At 44.6% G+C, this 22,603-nt stretch overlaps 1 protein-coding gene across 3 annotated transcripts; it reads right to left on the bottom strand.

Annotated features, from left to right (window-relative positions):
* Positions 1 to 300: 300 nt before the first annotated feature.
* ZFAND6 (zinc finger AN1-type containing 6) lies at positions 301 to 22,560 on the bottom strand. Of its 3 annotated transcripts, none has more exons than XM_040414374.1 (7): positions 22,332 to 22,560; positions 12,718 to 12,888; positions 12,529 to 12,631; positions 10,913 to 10,992; positions 6,116 to 6,253; positions 5,902 to 6,018; positions 301 to 1,352 (listed from the first exon to the last, which is right to left on the bottom strand). In XM_040414374.1, exons 2-7 carry the CDS (start codon positions 12,875 to 12,877, stop codon positions 1,204 to 1,206), a joined length of 747 nt encoding a protein of 248 aa, XP_040270308.1. In that variant the 5' UTR covers positions 12,878 to 12,888; positions 22,332 to 22,560; the 3' UTR covers positions 301 to 1,203. The 3 variants fall into 3 exon arrangements, with proteins under 3 accessions (XP_040270308.1, XP_040270309.1, XP_040270310.1); XM_040414375.1 differs by having other exon boundaries at positions 22,358 to 22,559; XM_040414376.1 differs by lacking the exon at positions 6,116 to 6,253 and having other exon boundaries at positions 22,332 to 22,553.
* Positions 22,561 to 22,603: the final 43 nt, after the last annotated feature.

Genomic DNA, 22,603 nt, shown 5'->3' with positions numbered 1-22,603 from the left:
CAGTGTATGGGAGACATCATAGCAGCTAGTCTCCACGCACTCTCTCAGGGAATAAGGACAATTACATATGGTGGCCTGCAGCGGAAAACTGGTGATAAGTTCAGGTCATATAATCACCAGCTATAGCGTTACTCCTCATGTACAGACCGTGGACGATTCTGAAAAGTCACCTAAAACACCAGTTACACTTTAAGAACACAGGATAAAAAGGAGGAAAGGGCAAGTTATAAAACAAAGAATTATCTGAGGAGACCTCACAGGGGTGAGGTGTGGGAGAACTAACACAAGACACAGGCTTTTATATTTTATTTAAATCAAACGGACATAAACATAAAACCTTTGGTGAGAGGCCATTATGTGGCCAGCACTCACGCGTTTGATTATATCTACTATAAAAATGAAACAAAAATATTTTAAATTTATAAATGTTTAACGGCCAGAAGCAAACGGAAGGCCTTTGAAATAACTGCTCAGTTTGGTGGGTCCAGCCTTTCAGACTCACAATGGAACTCTTCCCTGTTCACAACTCACACTGCCCACCACATTCGTGACATTATCATCTGAAGCCGCCGTGGAAGCTGGCCTCTGAGCAAACACATGCAGGACCCGCTGGGGAAAGAAAAGATTCCAACACTAAAATGGATACGCTTTTTCTTCTAGAATTTAAGATTTCCTTTCGTAAATCACCCACTCAATCACACAATATGATGCAGAAGAAGTAAAGGAAAAAAAATAAAATAAATGCTCCTCTGTTGAAAAGGGCACTTCACCAGAGCTCAAGCACACATGATTAAACTGGTCCAATAAAATGTTGATCTGTTTCGTTTTGGGATGAATAGAATGGAATAAAGTAGAGTCAGGAGTCTGACGCCAGAGATGGAACAAGAAGCCACATCCAGAGTACTTTACACTCCATCACATCCTCTCTTCTTCATAAACAGTTGTGCACAGTATGGAAAACCCTGGAGACAGTTCGAAGTCTTTAAAGTTTTTGTGGTTTATCCTTGTTTCAATGGTAAGGATTCTGGAAAGCTGTAATAAGAAAAAAAGGGGGAAAAAAAAAAAGGAGCAAGATGATAAAGAAGGAGCCGTATCCCTGGATGTAGAGTCAAGATGGTAAAGGTGGGTTGTATGACTTTATTGTCCCACAACAGTCCACACCACAATGCTGGTGGCATCCAGGACACAGACTGAAGCTCACTTTCAAATTTTCTGGATCTTCTCCCTGACCACAACAGGGTTTTCTTTCCTGATCTTTTCAGCTGCATCAGCTTTATAGTCATAGGAGCAACTGTGCACATCAGAGTAGCGGTGTGTCCCACAGAATATATTCCCACATCGGCAGTCAAATCCTGGCAAAAAATAAATTTAAAAAAATGAATATATTATCAGCTGGCAATGACTGTATAATCTCTCTCTAACAAACCAACAGGCACTTTCATTTCTAGAAGGGCCTGGACCAGAAGCCGCAAAAACCTGAGCCCACCTAGTCTTTTTGGTCCCTGCCCCCTACACCGCCTGGTGCAAGAACTGAACAGACCTTACAGGCTAAGCTGATAATGCGTTCCAGATCACCATGGGGTCCCAGCTATGACTGAAGTCGGGATCCTGCTGTAACAGCTGGGAGCGGAAAGAACCGTTTAACTCCCTAGATTTTGTGGTCTATAGCAACCACAGCATCTGTCGTATAGATGGAGATGGATAACTCTACTATTTGACTAATTTGTTGTCATAGCAGCTGTGGCGAAACAGATAAAAGAACATATAGATACATACATATATAGCAATTGGGCAGCACCGCTGTATGTACAGTATGGACGGAGTGCCAGCGGCTGTGAAGGCGATCCCCCTTCAAATACGTAGCAGAAAAGAATTCCACGGCACCTCCAAGGCGTAAAATAAATTCAGGCTTTATTCACCAGACACGCGACGTTTCGATCCACCTCCTGCTGCTTGAAAAAGATCCCAGGAGGTGGATCGAAACGTCGCGTGTCTGGTGAATAAAGCCTAAAATTTATTTTACGCCTTGGACGTGCCGTGCAATTCTTTTCTGAAATAAATTATTATATATATATATATATATATATATATATATATATATATATATATATATATACACACACACACACACACATACACATATACATACATACATACACATACACACACTCACTCACCTAAAGAATTATTAGGAACACCATACTAATACGGTGTTGGACCCCCTTTTCTCTTCAGAACTGCCTTAATTCTACGTTGCATTGATTCCACAAGGTGCTGATAGCATTCTTTAGAAATGTTGTCCCATATTGATAGGAGAGCATCTTGCAGTTGATGGAGATTTGAGGGATGCACATCCAGGGCACGAAGCTCCCGTTCCACCACATCCCAAAGATGCTCTATTGGGTTGAGATCTGGTGACTGTGGGGGCCATTTTAGTACAGTGAACTCATTGTCATGTTCAAGAAACCATTTTTCCAGTCTTCAACAGTCCAATTTTGGTGAGCTCGTGCAAATTGTAGCCTCTTTTTCCTATTTGTAGTGGAGATGAGTGGTACCCGGTGGGGTCTTCTGCTGTTGTAGCCCATCCGCCTCAAGGTTGTGCGTGTTGTGGCTTCACAAATGCTTTGCTGCATACCTCGGTTGTAACGAGTGGTTATTTCAGTCAACGTTGCTCTTCTATCAGCTTGAATCAGACGGCCCATTCTCCTCTGACCTCTAGCATCCACAAGGCATTTTTGCCCACAGGACTGCCGCATACTGGATGTTTTTCCCTTTTCACACCATTCTTTGTAAACCCTAGAAATGGTTGTGCGTGAAAATCCCAGTAACTGAGCAGATTGTGAAATACTCAGACCGGCCCGTCTGGCACCAACAACCATGCCACGATCAAAATTGCTTAAATCACCTTTCTTTCCCATTCAGTTTGGAGTTCAGGAGATTGTCTTGACCAGGACCACCCCCCTAAATGCATTGAAGCAACTGCCATGTGATTGGTTGACTAGATAATTGCATTAATGAGAAATAGAACAGGTGTTCCTAATAATTCTTTAGGTGAGTGTATACACACACATATATATATATATATATATATATATATATATATATATATATATATTTTAATTATATATTATATACACACACACACAGTACAGACCAAAAGCTTGGACTCACCTTCTCATTCAAAGAGTTTTCTTTATTTTCATGACTATGAAGGCATCAAAACTATGAATTAACACATGTGGAATTATATACATAACAAACAAGTGTGAAACAACTGAAAATATGTCATATTCTAGGTTCTTCAAAGTAGCCACCTTTTGCTTTGATTACTGCTTTGCACACTCTTGGCATTCTCTTGATGAGCTTCAAGAGGTAGTCCCCTGAAATGGTCTTCCAACAGTCTTGAAGGAGTTCCCAGAGATGCTTAGCACTTGTTGGCCCTTTTGCCTTCACTCTGCGGTCCAGCTCACCCCAAACCATCTCGATTGGGTTCAGGTCCGGTGACTGTGGAGGCCAGGTCATCTGGCGCAGCACCCGTCACTCTGCTTCATGGTCAAATAGCCCTTACTTTCAAAGCTTTCCCAATTTTTCGGCTGACTGACCTTCATTTCTTAAAGTAATGATGGCCACTCGTTTTTCTTTACTTAGTCCTACTGAATAGACTGGCAAGAAAAAAGCAGCTATCAGCTGTGTATCCACCTGACTTCTCCTCAACGCCACTGATGGTTCCAACCCCATTTATAAGGCAAGAAATCCCACTTATTAAACCTGACAGGGCACACCTGTGAAGTGAAAACCATTTCAGGGGACTACCTCTTGAAGCTCATCAAGGGAATGCCAAGAGTGTGCAAAGCAGTAATCAAGGCAAAAGGTGGCTACTTTGAAGAACCTAGAATATGACATTTTCAGTTGTTTCACACTTGTTTGTTATGTATATAATTCCACATGTGTTAATTCATAGTTTTGATGCCTTCAGTGTGAATCTACAATTTTCAGTCATGAAAATAAAGAAAACTCTTTGAATGAGGAGGTGTGCCCAAACTTTTGGTCTGTACTGAAAATATATATATATATATATATATATATATATATATATATATATATATATATATATATATATATATATATATATAATTTTTTTTTTTTTTTTATTAAGATACTTTATTATAATGCACCATTAAAAAATGAATATAAGGCATTGACACACACCACAGATGAGGCACCAAATACATGGTCATAAATGACACAATAATAGCAGCCAGATATATTCAAGTAAAGCAGGACATACATCCAAATTGATATACAAAACTACACTACACACAAGTAACACAATGTATGTCCTGCTTTACTTGAATATATCTGGCTGCTATTATTGTGTCATTTATGACCATGTATTTGGTGCCTCATCTGTGGTGTGTGTCAATGCCTTATATATTTTTTAATGGTGCATCATAATAAAGTATCTTAATTTTTACAATTATATATGTACAGTGCATTCTTTATTGGTGTCGCTGGTTTGGTATATGCATCTACATTGTTTCCAATAGGCCCATGTTTATGGGTGTATAGCAGCCGGGGCACCTAACATTAATGTATGTCTATTAACAGAGTGCCTGTCACTGGTAGTGATAGACTATAAAGGATTGGTATACCTGGTATAACAGTACATTATAAAAAAAAAAAAATAATAATTACCTGTGTACTGCATAAAATAATAAAAGTACCATGCGCAGAACTTATTCTGAAATCTTGCATCCCCCCCCCCCCCTTTCAAACAGTAACACTTTTTTCCACAAATCAATTGTAATCTCTTATTACAGCACAATTTCCCTCCACCCGCCCTGCCTCCTTCTGAATTCACAGCAAAAACCCCTCTTCAGAGAGGCAGAGATGAAGAACTGCCACATCAGGTTATAGTTCCTGCCCACAGCCACTCCATCCATTTCAGGGGGGCTGCACCAGCTACGGGCCCAACCGATCTGATAATTGGCCACTATTCTGTTTTAACCAAAATACCCCTTTAATGCTGAGCCTACCCCAAACAATGTGACAATAATGAACACAAGAGTGCCATTCCTTCCAACTGACTTACGCTACTATTGTCCTGATGAAGAGGGCTGTACGACCTCGAAACGCGTTGACCATAGAATAAAAATCCTTCTTTTAATAATATCACCTGGCATGTATTCTCCTGTTTACAGCGCCGCTACAAAAGGTTCAAAATCCCCTCTTTTTATTGCTTTAAGTTTTATTTCTATTGCCACATCTGCGACAGAGAAAAGGACCTTGGCAGCAGTACAGGATCCCGCACGCTGGACAGGCAAATATCAGCAAGGCTATCTACAGTTGTTGTGGCTTATCACAACAACAAATGGTAAGAGCTTCTTTAACAGTTATACAGCCACACACACACACGAGGCGCGGCCTCCTGTCTTCCATTTTCTTTTATATTCCTTCCAACTGCTATCCTTGCTACGATGGCTGCGGGTGTAGAGGGCTGGACTAAAATCTGAAGCTGCATGGGGATCTGAATAGTCATGTGGAGCCAGGTTTACAGGCTGGTGCCAATGTAAATGTTGGAAAGGTCTCTAAAACATATCTGAAAAGTTATAAAATTAGGGGAAAACTTTAATTTGCTTGGTGTGCAAACAAAAGGTTTACAGCTTTCATCAACTACATATAGGATACCATCCATTTGTGGCACAGAATACACAGCAAATATGGCCAACGCTGTGTTTCCACTGACATTACACTCTGGTCCATTTTGATGGTGGTTAAAGTAGCGGAGTCCAGCTGAAGAACGTACTATGAGCCAATAGGATCCACGGCTTGCTTAAAGCAAGTTCATCATGGGTCTAGTTTAAGTAGTCGCTGCAGACATCGTACAACACACATACAGACCTGTGAGCCCAACTTTCTTGTGGCACATGTGGCAACGGTTCGTCTTCTTGACTTTGGCCTTTTGTGGGGAGCGCTCTTGTTCTTCAGTAGAATTCTGCCCACTATCGGAAGCTGAAGCTACAGAAAAAGTAAACTGTAATTATGCAAAATGACTCCCCATCGCGTCTCTGCCCTGTACAAGGATAAAATCCCGCCAAAGCAAATAATCACTTACCATCAGCACTGTCTAACGTCTGTTCTGTGTCATTATGATTTCTCTTCCCCCTTCTCGAGCCTTCTTGCAACACACTGTGCTGAACTCCCCCCTTTTCTACGCTTGAAAAACTGAAACCCTTCTCTGAGAGTCTGCAATCTGGAATATCCAACAGCAACACCTTCCATAGCTAGTTTTAGGTAAATCCCCCAGTTTTCTAGCAAACACTACATCTCAATTTTCATAGATCACACTTCTACAAACCCTTCCCCCACCTCCAACACTGACTGAAAGGTCATCATCAGTCAAGGATTGGTTTCACAGAATCAAACTGTTGGCCACGCTCCGGATCATTGAACCTCTGACTGCCCTTAGGATTGTTCTGTTTTTGGAGGTGCCCACCGTTCCTGACTCTACACATAATCATTGATGAAACTATACATTTGTCAAATACAACATACTCGAAGAAGGTTGGCGGATGTTTTTTTTCCGATGCCAGGGACGCGATTAGAATAATAAGAAATGCTGTGGACGAACTCTATTCATTCATGTGCATCACTGAATTTCACTATCTCCGTATATGCTTTAGGCTCCATTCACATGTCCACAAAATGGGTCCGCATCCGTTCCGCAATTTTGCAGACCCATTCATTTTCAACGGAATGTGCTGTCCGCATCCGCATTTCCGGACCTGCACTTCCGTTCTGCAAAAAACTAGAACATGTCCTATTCTTGTCCGCAATTGCAGACAAGAAAAGGCATTTTCTATGAGAGTGCCGGCAATATGTGGTCCGCAAAACACATAGACGCGTGAATGGACCCTTAAAATGTATAGCCTCCGATGTGGCTGTGTATAGCCTCCGATGGGCACCATTAAAGGGGCTGTACGGGTTCAGAGCTGAACCCGGAAATAACCCCTTCTTCACCCATTCAGCCCCTCCAAGTGGAGCACCAGAGCATTTCTTGCTCCAATGCTCTCCCTTGCCCTGCATAACATCAGGGCTGTTTGGTTTACATTGACACACCGCTAGGCAGAGGCTTCAGCCTAGCAGTGTTGCCAGCTAGGGCAGCGGTTAAGACCACCTGTTAGTGACGTCACCAGGCTCACTACTAGGCAGAAGACTCCACATAGCATTCCCATCAGAAAAAAAAACTGAAAACAACCTTGCGCAGCACTATACAGCATGAAATGCACCGATGCTCCACTCATAGGGGCTGAATGGGTAAAGAAGGGGTTATGTCCAGGTTCAGCTCTGAACCCGGACAACCCCTTTGACGCAAGACTTCACTAATTACTGCGAGTAGCAGCACATGCTCAAGTATATTTCATAACGAACCCAAACCAGGATTTGTGGTGTGCGCCACTATTATTAATTAACCCGGGTTTGGATTTGTTATTAAATATATTTATGGAACAGTGCATGCGCGAGACGTATATAGGGTTGTTGCAGGTATCGAAATATCAATACCCAATCTATACTTTTGTCCCGGTATCGTATCAATTTGACATTTATCAATACTAGGCTGCCCTACAGCACAGCCTAGCATCAGAGAACATGGAGCGCTGCTGCTGTCAGCACACTCATGTTCCCTCAGCAGCACAGAGGAGAAGGAATCACTCTCCCTCCCCTCTGTGCCGCCGCTGCTGCCAATAAGAAGAGAGAGAGGCGGAGGAGTGGCAGGCGCACTGCGCCACCAATGATAGTAGAGGACCTTTCATGGTTCCAAATATTGTAAACTATCAGGATATGTAGCGTAGCGCCCAAGGATCTCACTGCACTTACCATTATTCCTGGGTGCCGCTCTGTTCGCCCGCTGTGGCCCCCGGTATATTCTCCCGCTCTGTATGCTAATTGCTAGCATTGGAGAAATGGGGAGGAGGCTGCTCTTTTTCTCAATGGGCGTCACTTCTCCCTGGCTGTGACGCTCTGCGATTGGACAGCTCACAGCCAGAGAGAAGGAACGCCCATTGAGAAAAAGGGCAGCCTCCTCCCCATTGCTCCGATGCTAGAAATTAGCATACAGAGCAGGAGAATATACCGGGGGCCACAGCAGGCTAACGTAAGTGCAGCGAGATCCTTGGGCGCCGCGCTACATATCCTGATAGTTAGTTTACAATGTTTGGACCCACGAAAGGTCCTCTTTAACCTTTAATACAGGAGGCAGGTGTCGGCAGCAGAATCACATAGCCGGCACCCTGCCTCTGACAGGCACCTGAGGAGTTAACTGCCGCTGATCTGCTGCCGGCACCAGCCTCCTGTATTAAATGTTAATTATCATTGGTGACGCAGCGCGCCCGCTCCCCCTCCCCAGTATTAAAAACATTTTCGGGTGGTATCGAGTATCGCAATACTTTTTTATGGTATCGAAATCGAATAAAAATGTTATCGCAACAAACCTAGATGTATAAACATCAAAGTGTATTGCCTTCAATGAGGCTGTGCAAAGATGGCCACTGTTAACGCGACACAATAGTCGCGTGCATGCGCAGTTGCATAAATTTATTTCAGTGATGCACATGAACGTATCGAGATCGTCCACAGCAAGACGAACAAGACTTACCAATCGCTAAAATATTAATACTCACTGCCTCGAACCCCCTGCTCCAGCACCACCTCTCCTCTCTGCATCTGCAGCCATGATGGCTGCCCTACAGTGAGTACTTGCCCACATACCGCACAGAGAGGTGGTACTGGAACTGAAGAGTTTCAGCAGGGCGAGTACTTTTTAAGTTCATTAGGCTTAGGCCTCCTGCACACGGACGTTTTTTTTTCCCCGTTTACTGGCCGTTTTTTGCGTTCCGTATACGGAACCATTCATTTCAATGGTTCCGCAAAAAAAACGGAATGTACTCCGTATGCATTCCGTTTCCGTATTTCCGTTCCGTTTTAACATAGAACATGTCCTATTATTGCCCGCAAATCACAGTCCGTGGCTCCATTCAAGTCAATGGGTCCGCAAAAAAACGGAACACATACGGAAATGCATCCGTATGTCTTCCGTTTCCGTTCCGTTTTTTGCTGAACCATCTATTGAAAATGTTATGCCCAGCCCAATTTTATCTATGTAATTACTGTATACTGTATATGCCATACGGAAAAACGGAACGGGAAAACGGAACAGAAACGGAAACACAACGGAAACAAAAAACGGAACAACGGATCCGTGAAAAACGGATCGCAAAACACTGAAAAAGCCATACGGTCGTGTGCAATAGGCCTTAGTTCACACTTCAGTAATTTGATCAACTATTTCCGCCAGTGACTATGAGCCAAAACCAGAAGTGGAGGCTACACAGATATGGTATAATGCAGGGGTGGCCAACCTTACAGACACAAAGAGCCAGGGGGAAATAAAATAAAAATGTATGACTACCAGGAGCCACAAGCTATACATTTACACACAAGTCACCATATTTTTTTGCCCTAAAAGATGCACCTAGGTTTTAGCGGAGAAAAATAAGAAAAGAAAAAATTAAAATATTGTTTATCTGATCTGAGTTTTTTTTATTTTTCATTAGCAGAGAAGAAAAGAAAAAATGGTCAAATCAGACCCCCATTGCTCAGTACTAATAAAAAATATATATATAGCCTACCTCTCCTGATTGGGCACCTGCTACTCTGCAGGTCCGACAGTTTCCACTGTGACCTAATGCGCACAGCGTCAGGTGATACTGCGCGTCTCCACCCACTAGGGATGTCACGATACCCAAAAAATTTTATTCGATTTCGATACCATGCGAAAAAAATAAAAAATAAAAGCAGTGTGCATTCCATATTTTATGGAACGTCCGGCCCATAATAGAGCAGTCCTATCCTATTTTTTGGGGGGGACAAGGTGGCTAAAAATGGTGAATCGCACGGTTGTGATTTTTTTTCCTGTTACGGCGTTCACCGCATAGGAAATATTTTTTAATAGTTCACACTTTTGGGCATGGCGATACGTAATATGTTTATTTTTTATTGTTTGTAAATTTTATATGTAAAATTGGGAAAGGGAGTGATTTAAACTTTTAGTATTTCGGTGCTTAACCTTTTTATTTTATTTTTTTCATTTTTTTATCTTATTTACTATTACCCCCATTAGGGGCTAGAATCCTTGTCCTATTCATCACACTGGCCCTGCTGCCCTGTGCATAGTACACACAGCAGCAGGGAGCTTACCATGGCAGCCAGGGCTTCAGTAGCGTCCTGGCTGCCATGGTAACAGATCAAAGCCCAGCAATTACACTGCTAGGGCTCCGATCGGAACTGCCACGAATGAAGAGGGGGAGGGGTCCCTGTGGCCACCAATGATACTAATACTTATTGGAAGGGGGGGGGGGGGGAGACACTGCGCCACCAATGAATGTAATTAACACATTAATTCATGTATAGGAGGCAGCGGGTGCCAGCGGCGGTATCACATACCCGGCCTCAATAACGGGTATGTGATACAGTCACCAGCACCCACTGCCTCCTATACTTGAATTAATGTGTTAATTACATTCATTGGTGGCGCAGTGGCCACAGCCGCTCCCCTTCTCCTCCCTGCTATATCCCCATTGGTGGCAGCTGCAGACATGTCACGATATATGCTAGTGAAGAGAACATGGTGCGTACTGATAGCGGCGCGTGCCATGTTCTCTATTAGGCTGCGCAGCTGCTTCCCAGCTCCACCGCTAGAGCCGCACTTGAAGCAGCAAAGAGCCGCGGTTTGGCCACCCCTGACTTATGGCAATGTTTGGCTCTGGTACACAATATATGCCACACGTTCCCCAGCATTCACCTGTGCCTACAAAAGGACACATTTGTCACTTAAAAAGAACAGAGGACTAACCTTGTGCCTCTTTCGATTCTGCAGTTCTGTCATCTGTGGTTTCTTCTTGCAAAGAGGTCGACTCTGACTGGGGAAGAGAACTGGCAAACAGAGACCGCACAATAAGCATAAAAACCAATAAGATAAAAACTGGGTAACATATTCCTTTTATTAGGGACTACTTTATAATGTCTGGGTAAAGATCTGTGTAAATCTAGAATAAACTCAAAACTTGGACCCATCCTGGAGCCAGAAATACCAAAAATGGAAAATCAAAGATACAGTGGTCTCTCAAGAATGGCCTCAGGCAGAACTTAGTTATTTCCTTCACTGAGGCTGCATACGGCTTAGTTTTACCCGAGAGAAATGCTGTTTAAGGGTACATGTAAGGCTACTTTCACACTGGTGTTTTGGCTTTCCGTTTGTGAGATACGTTCAGGGCTCTCACAAGCGGTCCAAAACGGATCAGTTTTGCCCTAATGCATTCTGAATGGAAAAGGATCCGCTCAGAATGCATCAGTTTGCCTCCGATAAGTCTCCATTCCGCATTGAAGACAGATACCAAAACGCCGCTTGCAGTGTTTTGGTGTCCGTCTGATGAAACTGAGCCGTCCTGGTAAACAATGCAAGTCAATGGGGACGGATCAGTTTTCTCTGACACAATAGAAACAGATCCGTCCTCCACTGACTTTCAATGGTGTTCAAGACGGATCCGTCTAGGCTATGTTACAGATAATACAAACGGATCAGTCTTGGCTATAGAAGACATACGGTAATACAACCGGATGCGTTCACGGATGCATGCGGTTGTATTATTGTAATGGAAGCATTTTTTGCAGATCCATGACGGATCTGCAAAAAACGCTAGTGTGAAAGTAACCTAAACTATTTTGTAATTTAGATTTTAAAAAATTGCATTGCAAGTATAGAAAAGGCAATTTCTGTCATTGTTTTGTATATATTTCTCACTAAATAACCTATTAAATCAGTTGTTTATGTTATTTTGACCGATTGGAAATAAGTTTTTTTTTTTGGCGTTTAGGTAATATATGCCCAATAAAATATAGTTTCTTTTTTTGGGGGGAAGGGGGGGTCTTTGGGGGCTATTTTTTATTATTTATTTACTGATGACCTATCCTCAGAACAAGTGCCCAGCTTCTAGTCACTGGGTGCAGTCAGAGAGTAAGTGCAGGAATTCTTCTTTTAGGCTCTGTGACAGGTGCTGAGGTCAGGAGGGACCTTTTTTGACAACCGACTATTGTAAATAGTGGATCCCATGTTATCTATGTATAGGTTATTTTATTCTAATTCTGACTAACGATAAGGAGATCACAGTAAAGAGGAGATCTGTACAGACCATGATGTGGTGCCGATTAGGCTTAGTGGCCAGTGTAAAAAGCAGGATTTTTTATTTTTTTTTATATGGTGACAAGGAAAAAATAAAATACAAATCTTTGCTGTTTAACATAAAAATGTGATTTAAATAGGTCATTTTCTAATGACACAATCCCTTTAAAGGCTGGAAATCCAGGGAACAAAGTCCCCGAACTAGAATTTTTCAGGAGATGGGGGCTTTTGTATGACGACTTCTTGGCTTGGTCACAAAGAACCACACACATTCTATATTGGGAACTTACCTGGCCTGTGTCTGGGGGGCCACAGGTTCTGCAGGTTCATCCACCTTTGAACTAGCTACATGCTGCGGAGTGGACGCCTCCACCCCACTTCCCACTGACACCACTGAACAAGACACAAATATACATGTAATGAAGAGGATGATACATTAGGTAGAGAGAACACACAAGCTTCAGCTCACGCAGTGTTACCTGGAGGACTATTTCTGCCATTGCTGCTGTTCTGTCTCTGGAGGAATTCTTTGTAGCAGACCGAGCACAGGCCATTGGTACGTGGGTTACCATAAAAGCCACAACCATTAGAACAAAGTAGAGGAGCCTGGTTATGGTTTGTCTCCTGCGCCATGTTCATCCACCATGCAGCTGAAAGCAAAATGAACACAAGCGGTTAGTATATGAGTGATGGGAAGTGGTGGAAGCCTTCACTTGCCAGACTGACTGCTTTTCATTAGGCTTACAATACCTCAAGACTATTACTACATAAAACCCCGTACGAGTTCCTCAGACTGTGTCCACTACCATTACATGCACACGACCATGTTTTCAGTCCGCATCCGATAAGCATTTGTTTGTTTTATGCGGAGTAAATGCAGACCCATTCATTTCTATGGGGCTGCAAAGAATGCGGACAGCACACGGATGTCACCTGAGTGCGGTCCGTCCGCATCCATGCCGCAAATTATAGAACATACACAGCAACCAAAATGTTAGGGACTATTAGTATATCTTTATCGGAGGAAATCACCTACTCATAATAACCCCACCAAAATAAGGAAACAACCTCCATGCATATAATCAAAAGGTTATATCTTTATTAGTTATACAGCATTAAACCAAATATATAGGATGGCAGCAAATGGAGCCCTAAAGTAAGGCTGAGAAGGAAGCTGTAGAGCCATGCAGCCAAAAAGGTACAAAAAGAGTCTAAAGTCAATATAGTCCAAAAAGGATAAATAACAATTAGGGGCAGATTATTAACCAGGAAAAACAATGGGCACAAAAGTAAACCATACCAATGATCGCAAGCTGACCCACAGCCTCCCTCACCCCTGGAAGAAGCCTGTGTGGTGGAACGGCTTTTTGGGCTATATTGACTTTAGATTTTTTTGTACCTTTGATGGCTGCGCATGACTCTACAGCTTCCTTCTCAGTCTTACTTGGGGCTCCATTTGCTGCCATCCTATATATTTGGTTTTATGCTGGGTAACTAATAAAGATATAACTTTTTGATTATATGCAGGGGGGGTTGTTTCATTATTTTGGTGGGGAAGTTATAGAACCTGTCTTATTCCTGTCCGTTTTGCAGACATAGAGAGATTTCTACAAGGGGGACCACAAAAAGTGCGGGATACACACAGACGGCAAAACGGATAAGGTAGTGGCTGATGGGGAAAGGGCGGTGGTGAAGCAGTGCCCCGAGGGGCTAAACTGCAGATTTCTGTAAAGGGGCCACAAATGTCGACTATGAGAGGTAGTTTCTCTCAGCATGATCAACCTTAACAAGCAGTATGCCTAGTTTAATAGAATTGATCGTGCTGATAGATGCTCTATAAAGGTTTATTCTGGTTATAAAAAGTTGTTCCCTATGCAGAGGACAGGTAACTATTAGATCAGCGGGGTTACTATCGCTAAGACCCCACTGATCACAAGAATGGGGGCTCTGTACCCCTTGGAGTCTCCTAAGATGAATGGAGTGACCAGTTGCACTATTCATTTCTATACCCTTTGGATAGGGGATAACCCGTACGTCGGCAGGGGTTTGATACCCAGCACCCCCTCTGAAGAGAACGCAGCGATCCTTCACCGTTCACATTGCGGTAGCGTGAAGCTCTAATTAAGTGTCCATTCACACGTCCGTGTGTGTTTTTCGGATCCACAAAACACGGACACCGGCAATGTGAGTTCCGCATTTTGCGGACCACACGTCGCTGGCACTTAATAGAAAATGCATAATCGGGTCTGCATTTCTGGATGCGGGCAGCACATCGTGCGGCCCCATAGAAATGAATGGGTCCGCAATTCCGTTCCGCAAAATGCGGAACATAATAGCGGATGTGTGAATGGACCCTAAAGCTCCTGAGTCCAATTCACTTGAATGGTAAAGAGAAGCTGTAGTTACACTCTGTTCCATTCAAGTGAAATAGGACGCATGTACGGTAATCACCCTGCTCACCCCTGCAATGTCGAGCAGGTAAACTGAAGAGAAGGCAGAGCTCGCACTGCTTTCTCTTCAAACAGCTAATCGGCGGGGCTGTTGGGAGTTGGAAAATCTTTGACTTTGCAAATCCATTTTCTGCGATGTATAAACATACCTAAATATTCCAGAATATTGGGCACCATCATAAAAAGGGGCTAAGCATCCAGTAAATATTGATGACCTTTCTTAAGGATAGGTCATGAATATCTGATCGGCAGGGGTTCGACTTGAAGTGGAGGCTTAAATGGGGTCCGCGATCCGCACAGCAAAATAGTGCAAGCATCACTTTTATGTGGTGTGGAGGCACGGAGAGAAAACCCACGGAAGCACTCGGTAGTGCTTCTGTTCCACACCGCATCTCCTGAATTGCAGACCCATTCAAATGAATGGATCCGCATTCGTGGTCCAGAGTAATGACAAGTACTTGTAATTACACTACACCACAGATGAAAAGTAGTGTAATGAAGAGGAAGTAGCGCTCATTGGGGCACCAGGTGTAGGGCCCCCGCTGATCAGATATTGATGACCATTTAGGAGACCATAGCCTAGCCCAGGTTCAAACAGTGTAGACTTAGTTAGAATTTTTTTGTCTGCCAAAAAAAATAAAAAAAATGCCAGCAATTGCCAGCTCGGTGTCACTGTTTAGTAGCTGCTAAATGCCTAAAAAAAAAAACATTTGGTCTCATCAAGACGCAGCTCTACTTGCAGAGGGGTCACGAGCAGCTGTGTGTAACTGGGCAAACAGCTCCAGCGGGGACACAGACTGGCCCCAGATTTATCACAGGGGCTCCGGCTGGACGATGATTTTCTAGGACTCTATACCAACTATTGGTTGGCTTACTTTAAGAGATTTATGGCAGAACGGCGCCAAGATGGCATACTCTAGGCCCCACCCCTTTTCCTAGGACGCTCTGTGCACTTTCTGCTAAGTCTCCCTTTTCAAGCATGTTAAAAAATAAAGTGTAGGAACCTTAGATGCGCCAATTTGCATCACTTATCTTAGACAGATTTCTGGCGCAGACGCATTAGTAAAGCCGAGCCACCTTCTGTCTAAGAGATTAGTTTGTGCCGTCACGCAGCCGAACACTCCCCGCATATCTGTGTGACAAGTCACCGAGCATTATGGAAATGGATATTGCAATCACCATGACGTCTACATTACTGAGATATTTCTGTGGATTACCATTTCAGGGAAGTTTACTATGACACAATCAGGCCCATCATTCAGATGACGGCTTTCAGTGGTCACCTTTAGGGCTTATGGACACGAACGTGTGCCGCCCGTGCTGTGCATTCGGGACCGCAGATTGCAGTCCCCGATGCTGACCAATGCAGACCCATACAACTTCAATGGGTCCGTGTTCCGTCCACACTTCAAAAAAAAAATATATAGAAAATTTGGCTTATTTTTGCAGTGCAGAGGCACCAACCAAATACCACGGAAGTGCTCTGTAGTGCTTTCATGGACTTCCGCTCCATATCTTCCCGATTGCGGACCCATTCAAGTGAATGGGTCCGCATCCGTGACATGGCGCACATGGCCAATGCCTGTATATCGTGGACCCTCTGTTTACGCTTGCCCTTAAGGTATATTCACATAAAGCCTGCCGGAGGTCACCGGATACGACAAAGTTGTGCACGCCAGAGTGTTTGTCCGGCCAAAACCTGGCATTTATGTTGGAAAGTGGCCAAATCCCTGCCAGATCCGGTGGGTATCCAGGTGTGCATGGCATTACTTGGCTAGGCTGGACACTGGCTACTGGATTTGTAAATGCAGCAATATATTAAAAGGAGTTGCCAAGAATGACAGACATGGCCTCTTTCTTCCAAAAACAGCACTACCCCTGTCCACAGTTTGCTCGCGTTAACGCAGCTCTGCCCTATTGAGTCCAATGGAGCCGAACGCAATACCAGATATCACCACACCAGTCCATGGGTTGTGTTTTTTTTTAAGAAAGCAGCCATGGTTTTGTAATCCAGGACAACGCCTTTTAAGGGGTTGTCCAAGTTATTTTTACTGATGACCTATTCTTAGGATAGGTCATCAACACCAGATCTGCGGGGGTCCGACACCCACAAGCACCAATGCTAGAAAATAAGCTGCCATAGGAAGCACCAAACAAATGCTTACTATCAATCCAGACATGAGAGAGGACACAGGAGAGCGGCATCATGGGGATTACAATGCCAAACAATGGGATCTGAAGAAGTGGAGAGGGGCGCTCAGACCAAACGTGTCCATACAGGGGGAAGACCTGCCCTGAAACACTATGGACTATGTATATCGGCAGCTAATCCAACCTAAACTATACAGATCCACCGTCAGCAGATGCAAAAGACAGCAATCTATGCCACAAAACTCCAAACATTCCCTTCTGTGTCATAGCAATACCATCAGATCAGCAGAGAACGCGGGGAGAGCAGTCACTCACCTGCACAGCCGCCTGTTGCTAAGTAACCCTCACATTATTCTAAATGTGTTCTAAACGCTAACTATTCATTTGCCATACTTTACTGCCTTTCCTTGCCATTTTGTGTATTTCCATTTCCTGGCCGTCTGTCCATTCATAAAATCGGTTTTTATATAGACCTTTAAAAACGGAATAAATTTGTTTTTGTTTTTTTATAACCAACCCCTGCAGTGCCTTCAGTATGCATTATTTCCCCCCCCCCCCCCCCACAGGTACCAAATAAATATATATAGCCACCCTCCCAGGGAACTCTGAAGGTATAAAATGTCCCCTCAGTGCCCTCTGTACACAGGTGAAACTCGAAAAATTAGAATATCGTGCAAATGTCCATTTATTTCAGTAATGCAACTTAAAAAGGAATTGCATTAATGCAGCTTAAAATTAGAATTTTGTGAAAAGGTTCAATATTCTAGGCTCAAAGTGTCACACTCTAGTCAGCTAATTAATCCATACCCCCTGAGCAAAGGGCACCTGAGATTGTGCCTTTGGGGTTTCATAAGCTGTAAGCCATAATCATCCAAATTATAACAAATAAAAGGTTTGAAATATCTCGCTTTGCATGTGATGAGTCTATCTCATATGTTAGTTTCACCTTTTAAGTTGCATTACTGAAATAAATGAACTTTGCCCGATATTCAAATTTTTTCGAGTTTCACCTGTAGATCATGGACCCATGTTGCGCCCCCCCCCCCCTCCCCCCTCAGTGCCCTCTGTATATATCTTGGGGAAAAAAACACACACACACACACACACACACACACACACACACACAGGAACATTTGCGCTTGCACTGGAGGCAGCAGGACCTGATGCTGCCAGGCTCTGTCCTAGGACCCCTGCTCTTCTCTATCTACACTTTTGGCCTGGGACAGCTCATAGAGTCCCATGGCTTTCAGTATCACTCCTATGCTGACGACACACAAATCTACCTCTCTGGTCCAGACATCACCACCTTACTATCAAGAATCCCACAATGTCTATCTGCTATATCATCCTTCTTCTCCTCTCGCTTTCTAAAACTTAACATGGATAAGACAGAATTCATAATCTTTCCCCCATCTTGTTCAACCCCCTCAACAGACCCATCTATCATGATCAATGGCTGCACACTCTCCCCAGTCAACAAAGTCCGCTGCCTTGGAGTGACCTTGGATTCTGCACTTTCCTTCCGACCGCAAATCCAAGCCCTTTCCACCACCTGCCGCCTCCAACTCAAAAACATCTCCCGCATCCGTGCTTTCCTTAACTTTGAATCTGTGAAAATTCTTGTACATGCCCTCATTATCTCCCGCCTAGACTACTGCAACATTCTCCTCTGTGGCCTTCCATCTAGCACTCTCGCACCCCTCCAATCTATCCTCAACTCTGCTGCCCGACTAATACACCCCTCCCCCTATTACTCATCTGCCTCTCCCCATTTGCCAATCCCTTCACTGGCTCCCCATTGCCCAGCGAATTCACTTCAAAGTACTAACAAATACATACAAGGCCGTCCATAACATGTCCACTCCCTACATCTCTGAGCTACTTTCCAGATACATCCCCACACGCACTCTGCAATCCTCACAAGACCTCCTTCTCTCCTTTACTCTTATTGCCTCTTCCCACAATCGACTCCAAGATTTCTCCGTGTATCCCCCATACTCTGGAACTCGCTACCCCAACATATCAGACTCTCACCTACAGTGGAATCCTTCATAAGAAACCTGAAAACCCACCTCTTCAGACAAGCCTACAACCAGTGACCCCGCTGCCTCTATACCGCCATGACCAACTTAACTCGCACCTACTGTGTCCTTCTCCCATACCATGTAGATTGTAAGCCCTCACGGGCAGGGCCCTCTCTCCTTCTGTACCAGTTTGTAACTTGTCTTGTTTATGATTAGTGCAATTGTCTGTATTATGTATGTGCACCGCTCATCATATGTACAGCGCTATGGAATGAATGGCGCTTTAATAATAAATAAATAATAATAATAATAAATAATAATAATAATAATCACCTTGGGAGAGTCAGGTCCTGCTGCCTCCAGTGCGGAGAAAGTGTTCCCGCTGACGCCTGTGGGATGGGGAGTATTCTTTTCATACTGTTTTTAACAGCTGTTGGACGGGTGCACTTCTGTCTAACAGGCTGTTAAAAACAGGCCCCATTGTCTTCAATGGGGTCAGTCTGGCTGTCAAAACAGACAGACCGTGTACCAGCTGTATGTATGCCTGTAGCTGCCGACATCCGCAGGTACAAACAGCCGCGTTTGCGTAATATATACACACATACAATTAGATTGGGTGCGAGAGGCAACCACCACCTCGTTCCTTTACATCGTTTTATACGTCTCTCCCTCTGTATCAAAGGGGGTTAATGAAACCACTAACCATATAAGATGCTGATGAAATGACCAACGTGATGACAGTTGAATCTATGGTATGAGCGGCTATGACTGACTACAATCCTCCCTAAGGCCGGGGTCACAAGTGATTCATTAGCTGCGGATTTTCGTGCACCCAATCTCCAGCGCTGTACAGTACCAGCAAAGTGGACGAGTTCACACGTGGCAGAAAACTATCCGCAGCAGAAACTGACGTGTGGATTTTAAACTGGTCCAATGCAAACCGCGAGATCTGCGCCACTTCAACAGTCCGATTACAAGCAGAAACACTGCGTCATTTCGCAGCTAATCAATGCAGTGTGAACCCAGACTAAAGCCTCACGCACACAACTGTAGCGGGTCTGTGCCCGTATTGCAGACGCAAACACCGGGTCCGTCGCAATATACAGGCCCCCGACCGTGTGCGCAGCGCATCACGGATGGGAACCCATTCACTTAAATAGGTCCGCAATCTGGAAGATATAGTGTGGTGTGGAGGCACGGACCAAAAGCCGACCAATTGCAGACCCCAATCAAGTGAATGGGTCCACTGTCCGCAGGTGGTGGGCACACGGTTGGTGCCTGTCCATTGCAATTTGTCCATTTGCGGCGCGCGGCACTGCTGTGTGCATTGGCACAGCTTGTTAGTGGTGTTTTTCTGAAGTTTTGCATTTTTATTAATTTTTTTGAGGTAAAAACATCAGTGTCAGATATTAGCTGAAGGTCTATTATAAATTTGAAACATGGGGGCGCTTTTTTTTTTTTTTTGCTCCTGGCATTCTTGATAATTAGGTGGCGTTTTGTTTTTTTATCTCATTCACTATGAAGGGAAGGGGGGGGGTTTATACCATTTTTTGTGATAACTAAACACCAGAGCCAAATCCATGTGTGTCCGGACCTAAAGAATCTTTACCGTTTTCTTTTTACCAGGATGTAACTTGAAATAGAAACAAAAATAATGCACGCCCGATATTTACGGTGTTGACAGTGCAGTAATGAAGGTAAAGTCACTATTAAAATACACAGATATTTCGGAGCATATTCTGTGCCAGAGGCGGCTACCCATGGGGTCGGGGGAGGTAAGCGTCCTGTCACTTATATCAGGCAAAGCTACAAGGATCGGCCCCTTTAAATAACAATGGGGCTAATCCTCCTGCAGATCCATCTGCTGCAGAAATCTAAGGGTCAGGCTCACATCTATGCGGCACAAAACACACCTCAGCTTAATCCTTTGTGTGAACAGTGTCTTAGAGGGGTTATCCCATCACAATCATCACTGTTAAATCTGTTAATGATTTGACAATGATCATTTTTGTAAATATATTTGATTAACCCATTCCCACCGTTTAGGAGAAAATTCATCCCCACTTACCTCATTGTTGTCATTCGGTCTCCCCTGGTTACGGCCACCGCTCTTCTCCGGAATCCCGATGGCAACGCTTGCGCAGAAGACTCCTTTTCTCCCGGCTGGGCCGCTCGCTGTCCTGAACACGCACGCCGCCGCGCATGCGCGATGGTGACATCTTCCTGGCCAGAATAGTACAGAGCTGCGAACACGCATGCCGGCTCTGTACTATACTGGCCAGGAATAAGTCACCATGGCGCATGTGCGGCGGCGTGCGCGTTCGGTCCAGCGCGCGGCCGGGTGAAGACTTCAATCAAGATGAAGCCCGTCCCCAGCCAGAATCCAGGAAGTGAACGGCGCGCTGGCAGCAGGTAAGTATGAAAATGCAAAGTGGGATAATTAGGTTACTTTCACACTCGCATTTTGGCTTTCCGTTTGTGAGATCCGTTCAGGGCTCTCACAATCGGTCCAAAACGGATCAGTTTTGCCCTAATGCATTCTGAATGGAAAAGGATCCGCTCAGAATGCATCAGTTTGCCTCCGATCAGTCACCATTCTGTTATGGAGGCGGACACCAAAATGCTGCCTGCAGCGTTTTGCTGTCCGTTTGACGAAACTGAGCCAAAACAATGTAAGTCAATGGGGACGGATCCGTTTTCACTGACACAATAGAAAACTGATCCGTCCCCTATTGACTTTCAATGGTGTTCAAGACGGATCCGTTTTTGGCTATGTTACAGATAATATAAACGGATCCGTTCTGAACGGATGCAGACGGTTGTACGATTGATCGGCACCAGACGGCAGTGTGAAAGGAGCCTTAAAAAGGGCTGTGCCAGGTTTTTAGGTCCCCCCCTAACCAGAGGGCAAAATGCCTAAAACTCCTTCCTGGTGATGTCACACCCTGGTGACAATCATGTAACTACCGCCTCCTGGGGGACACACAGTCACCACGACTGGATTTAATGCCGCGTCCGACGATTTAGAAAGAACCGGCACCTAAAAGTAGGTTCAGGTGGAGGAATCGGGCTGAATCTGCGCGGTTTACAAAGGGAGGTTGCGCCACAGTGAATGCGGATTTTTGACGTGTTTTTTCAGACCCGCACCTTCTTGGAGGCGCGTAGCGATTGCAAAGAGGCAGCCTGGCGCAACATTTACGCTATACTGCGCGCGGGCGTCCACTGCGCAAAATGGAAAAAACCAAGGCAGAAACCGCCGCAGTTTCTGACAAAGGATACGCAGTGGTCTAGGCGCAGACAAAAACCTCAGTGTGAACTAAGCCCTAAGGCAGGGTGACTTCTCCGCCTGTCTCACTGCCTGTCACGGCCCCTGGGGCTCTGAAGGCCGGCCTCAGTCTGACAGCTGAGGGGAGCCGTCTGTCACACGTCCACTCCCCATGACACGGCCCTGCCACACCAGGCACTCACCTCACACACAGGTCGGGGGGGGTCACCTGGGTAAGCAGTCCCCGGAGGAAGCTGTATCAGTGCGAGGCCTAGAGCAGAGAGCGCCGCGACCCCCGCAGCCCTGGATTCCCGCCTCCGTGTCGCCGATCGTCAGCTCCTACTGTTTGCCTCTCGCCAGGTAACACAAACAGCAAGCCCAGGCCACCGTGAGAAGCGTTACCGGTGTCAGTCACTTCCTTCTTTCCCACTTCCGGTTTTTTTCTCCACTTCCGGTGATGGTAATTTTTGCTGCT

Source organism: Bufo bufo, chromosome 1, assembly GCF_905171765.1.
Source record: "Bufo bufo chromosome 1, aBufBuf1.1, whole genome shotgun sequence".
Lineage (NCBI taxonomy): Eukaryota > Metazoa > Chordata > Amphibia > Anura > Bufonidae > Bufo > Bufo bufo.
The sequence above is the reverse complement of the archived record's forward strand: the minus strand, read 5'-3'. Positions and strand labels throughout refer to the sequence as shown.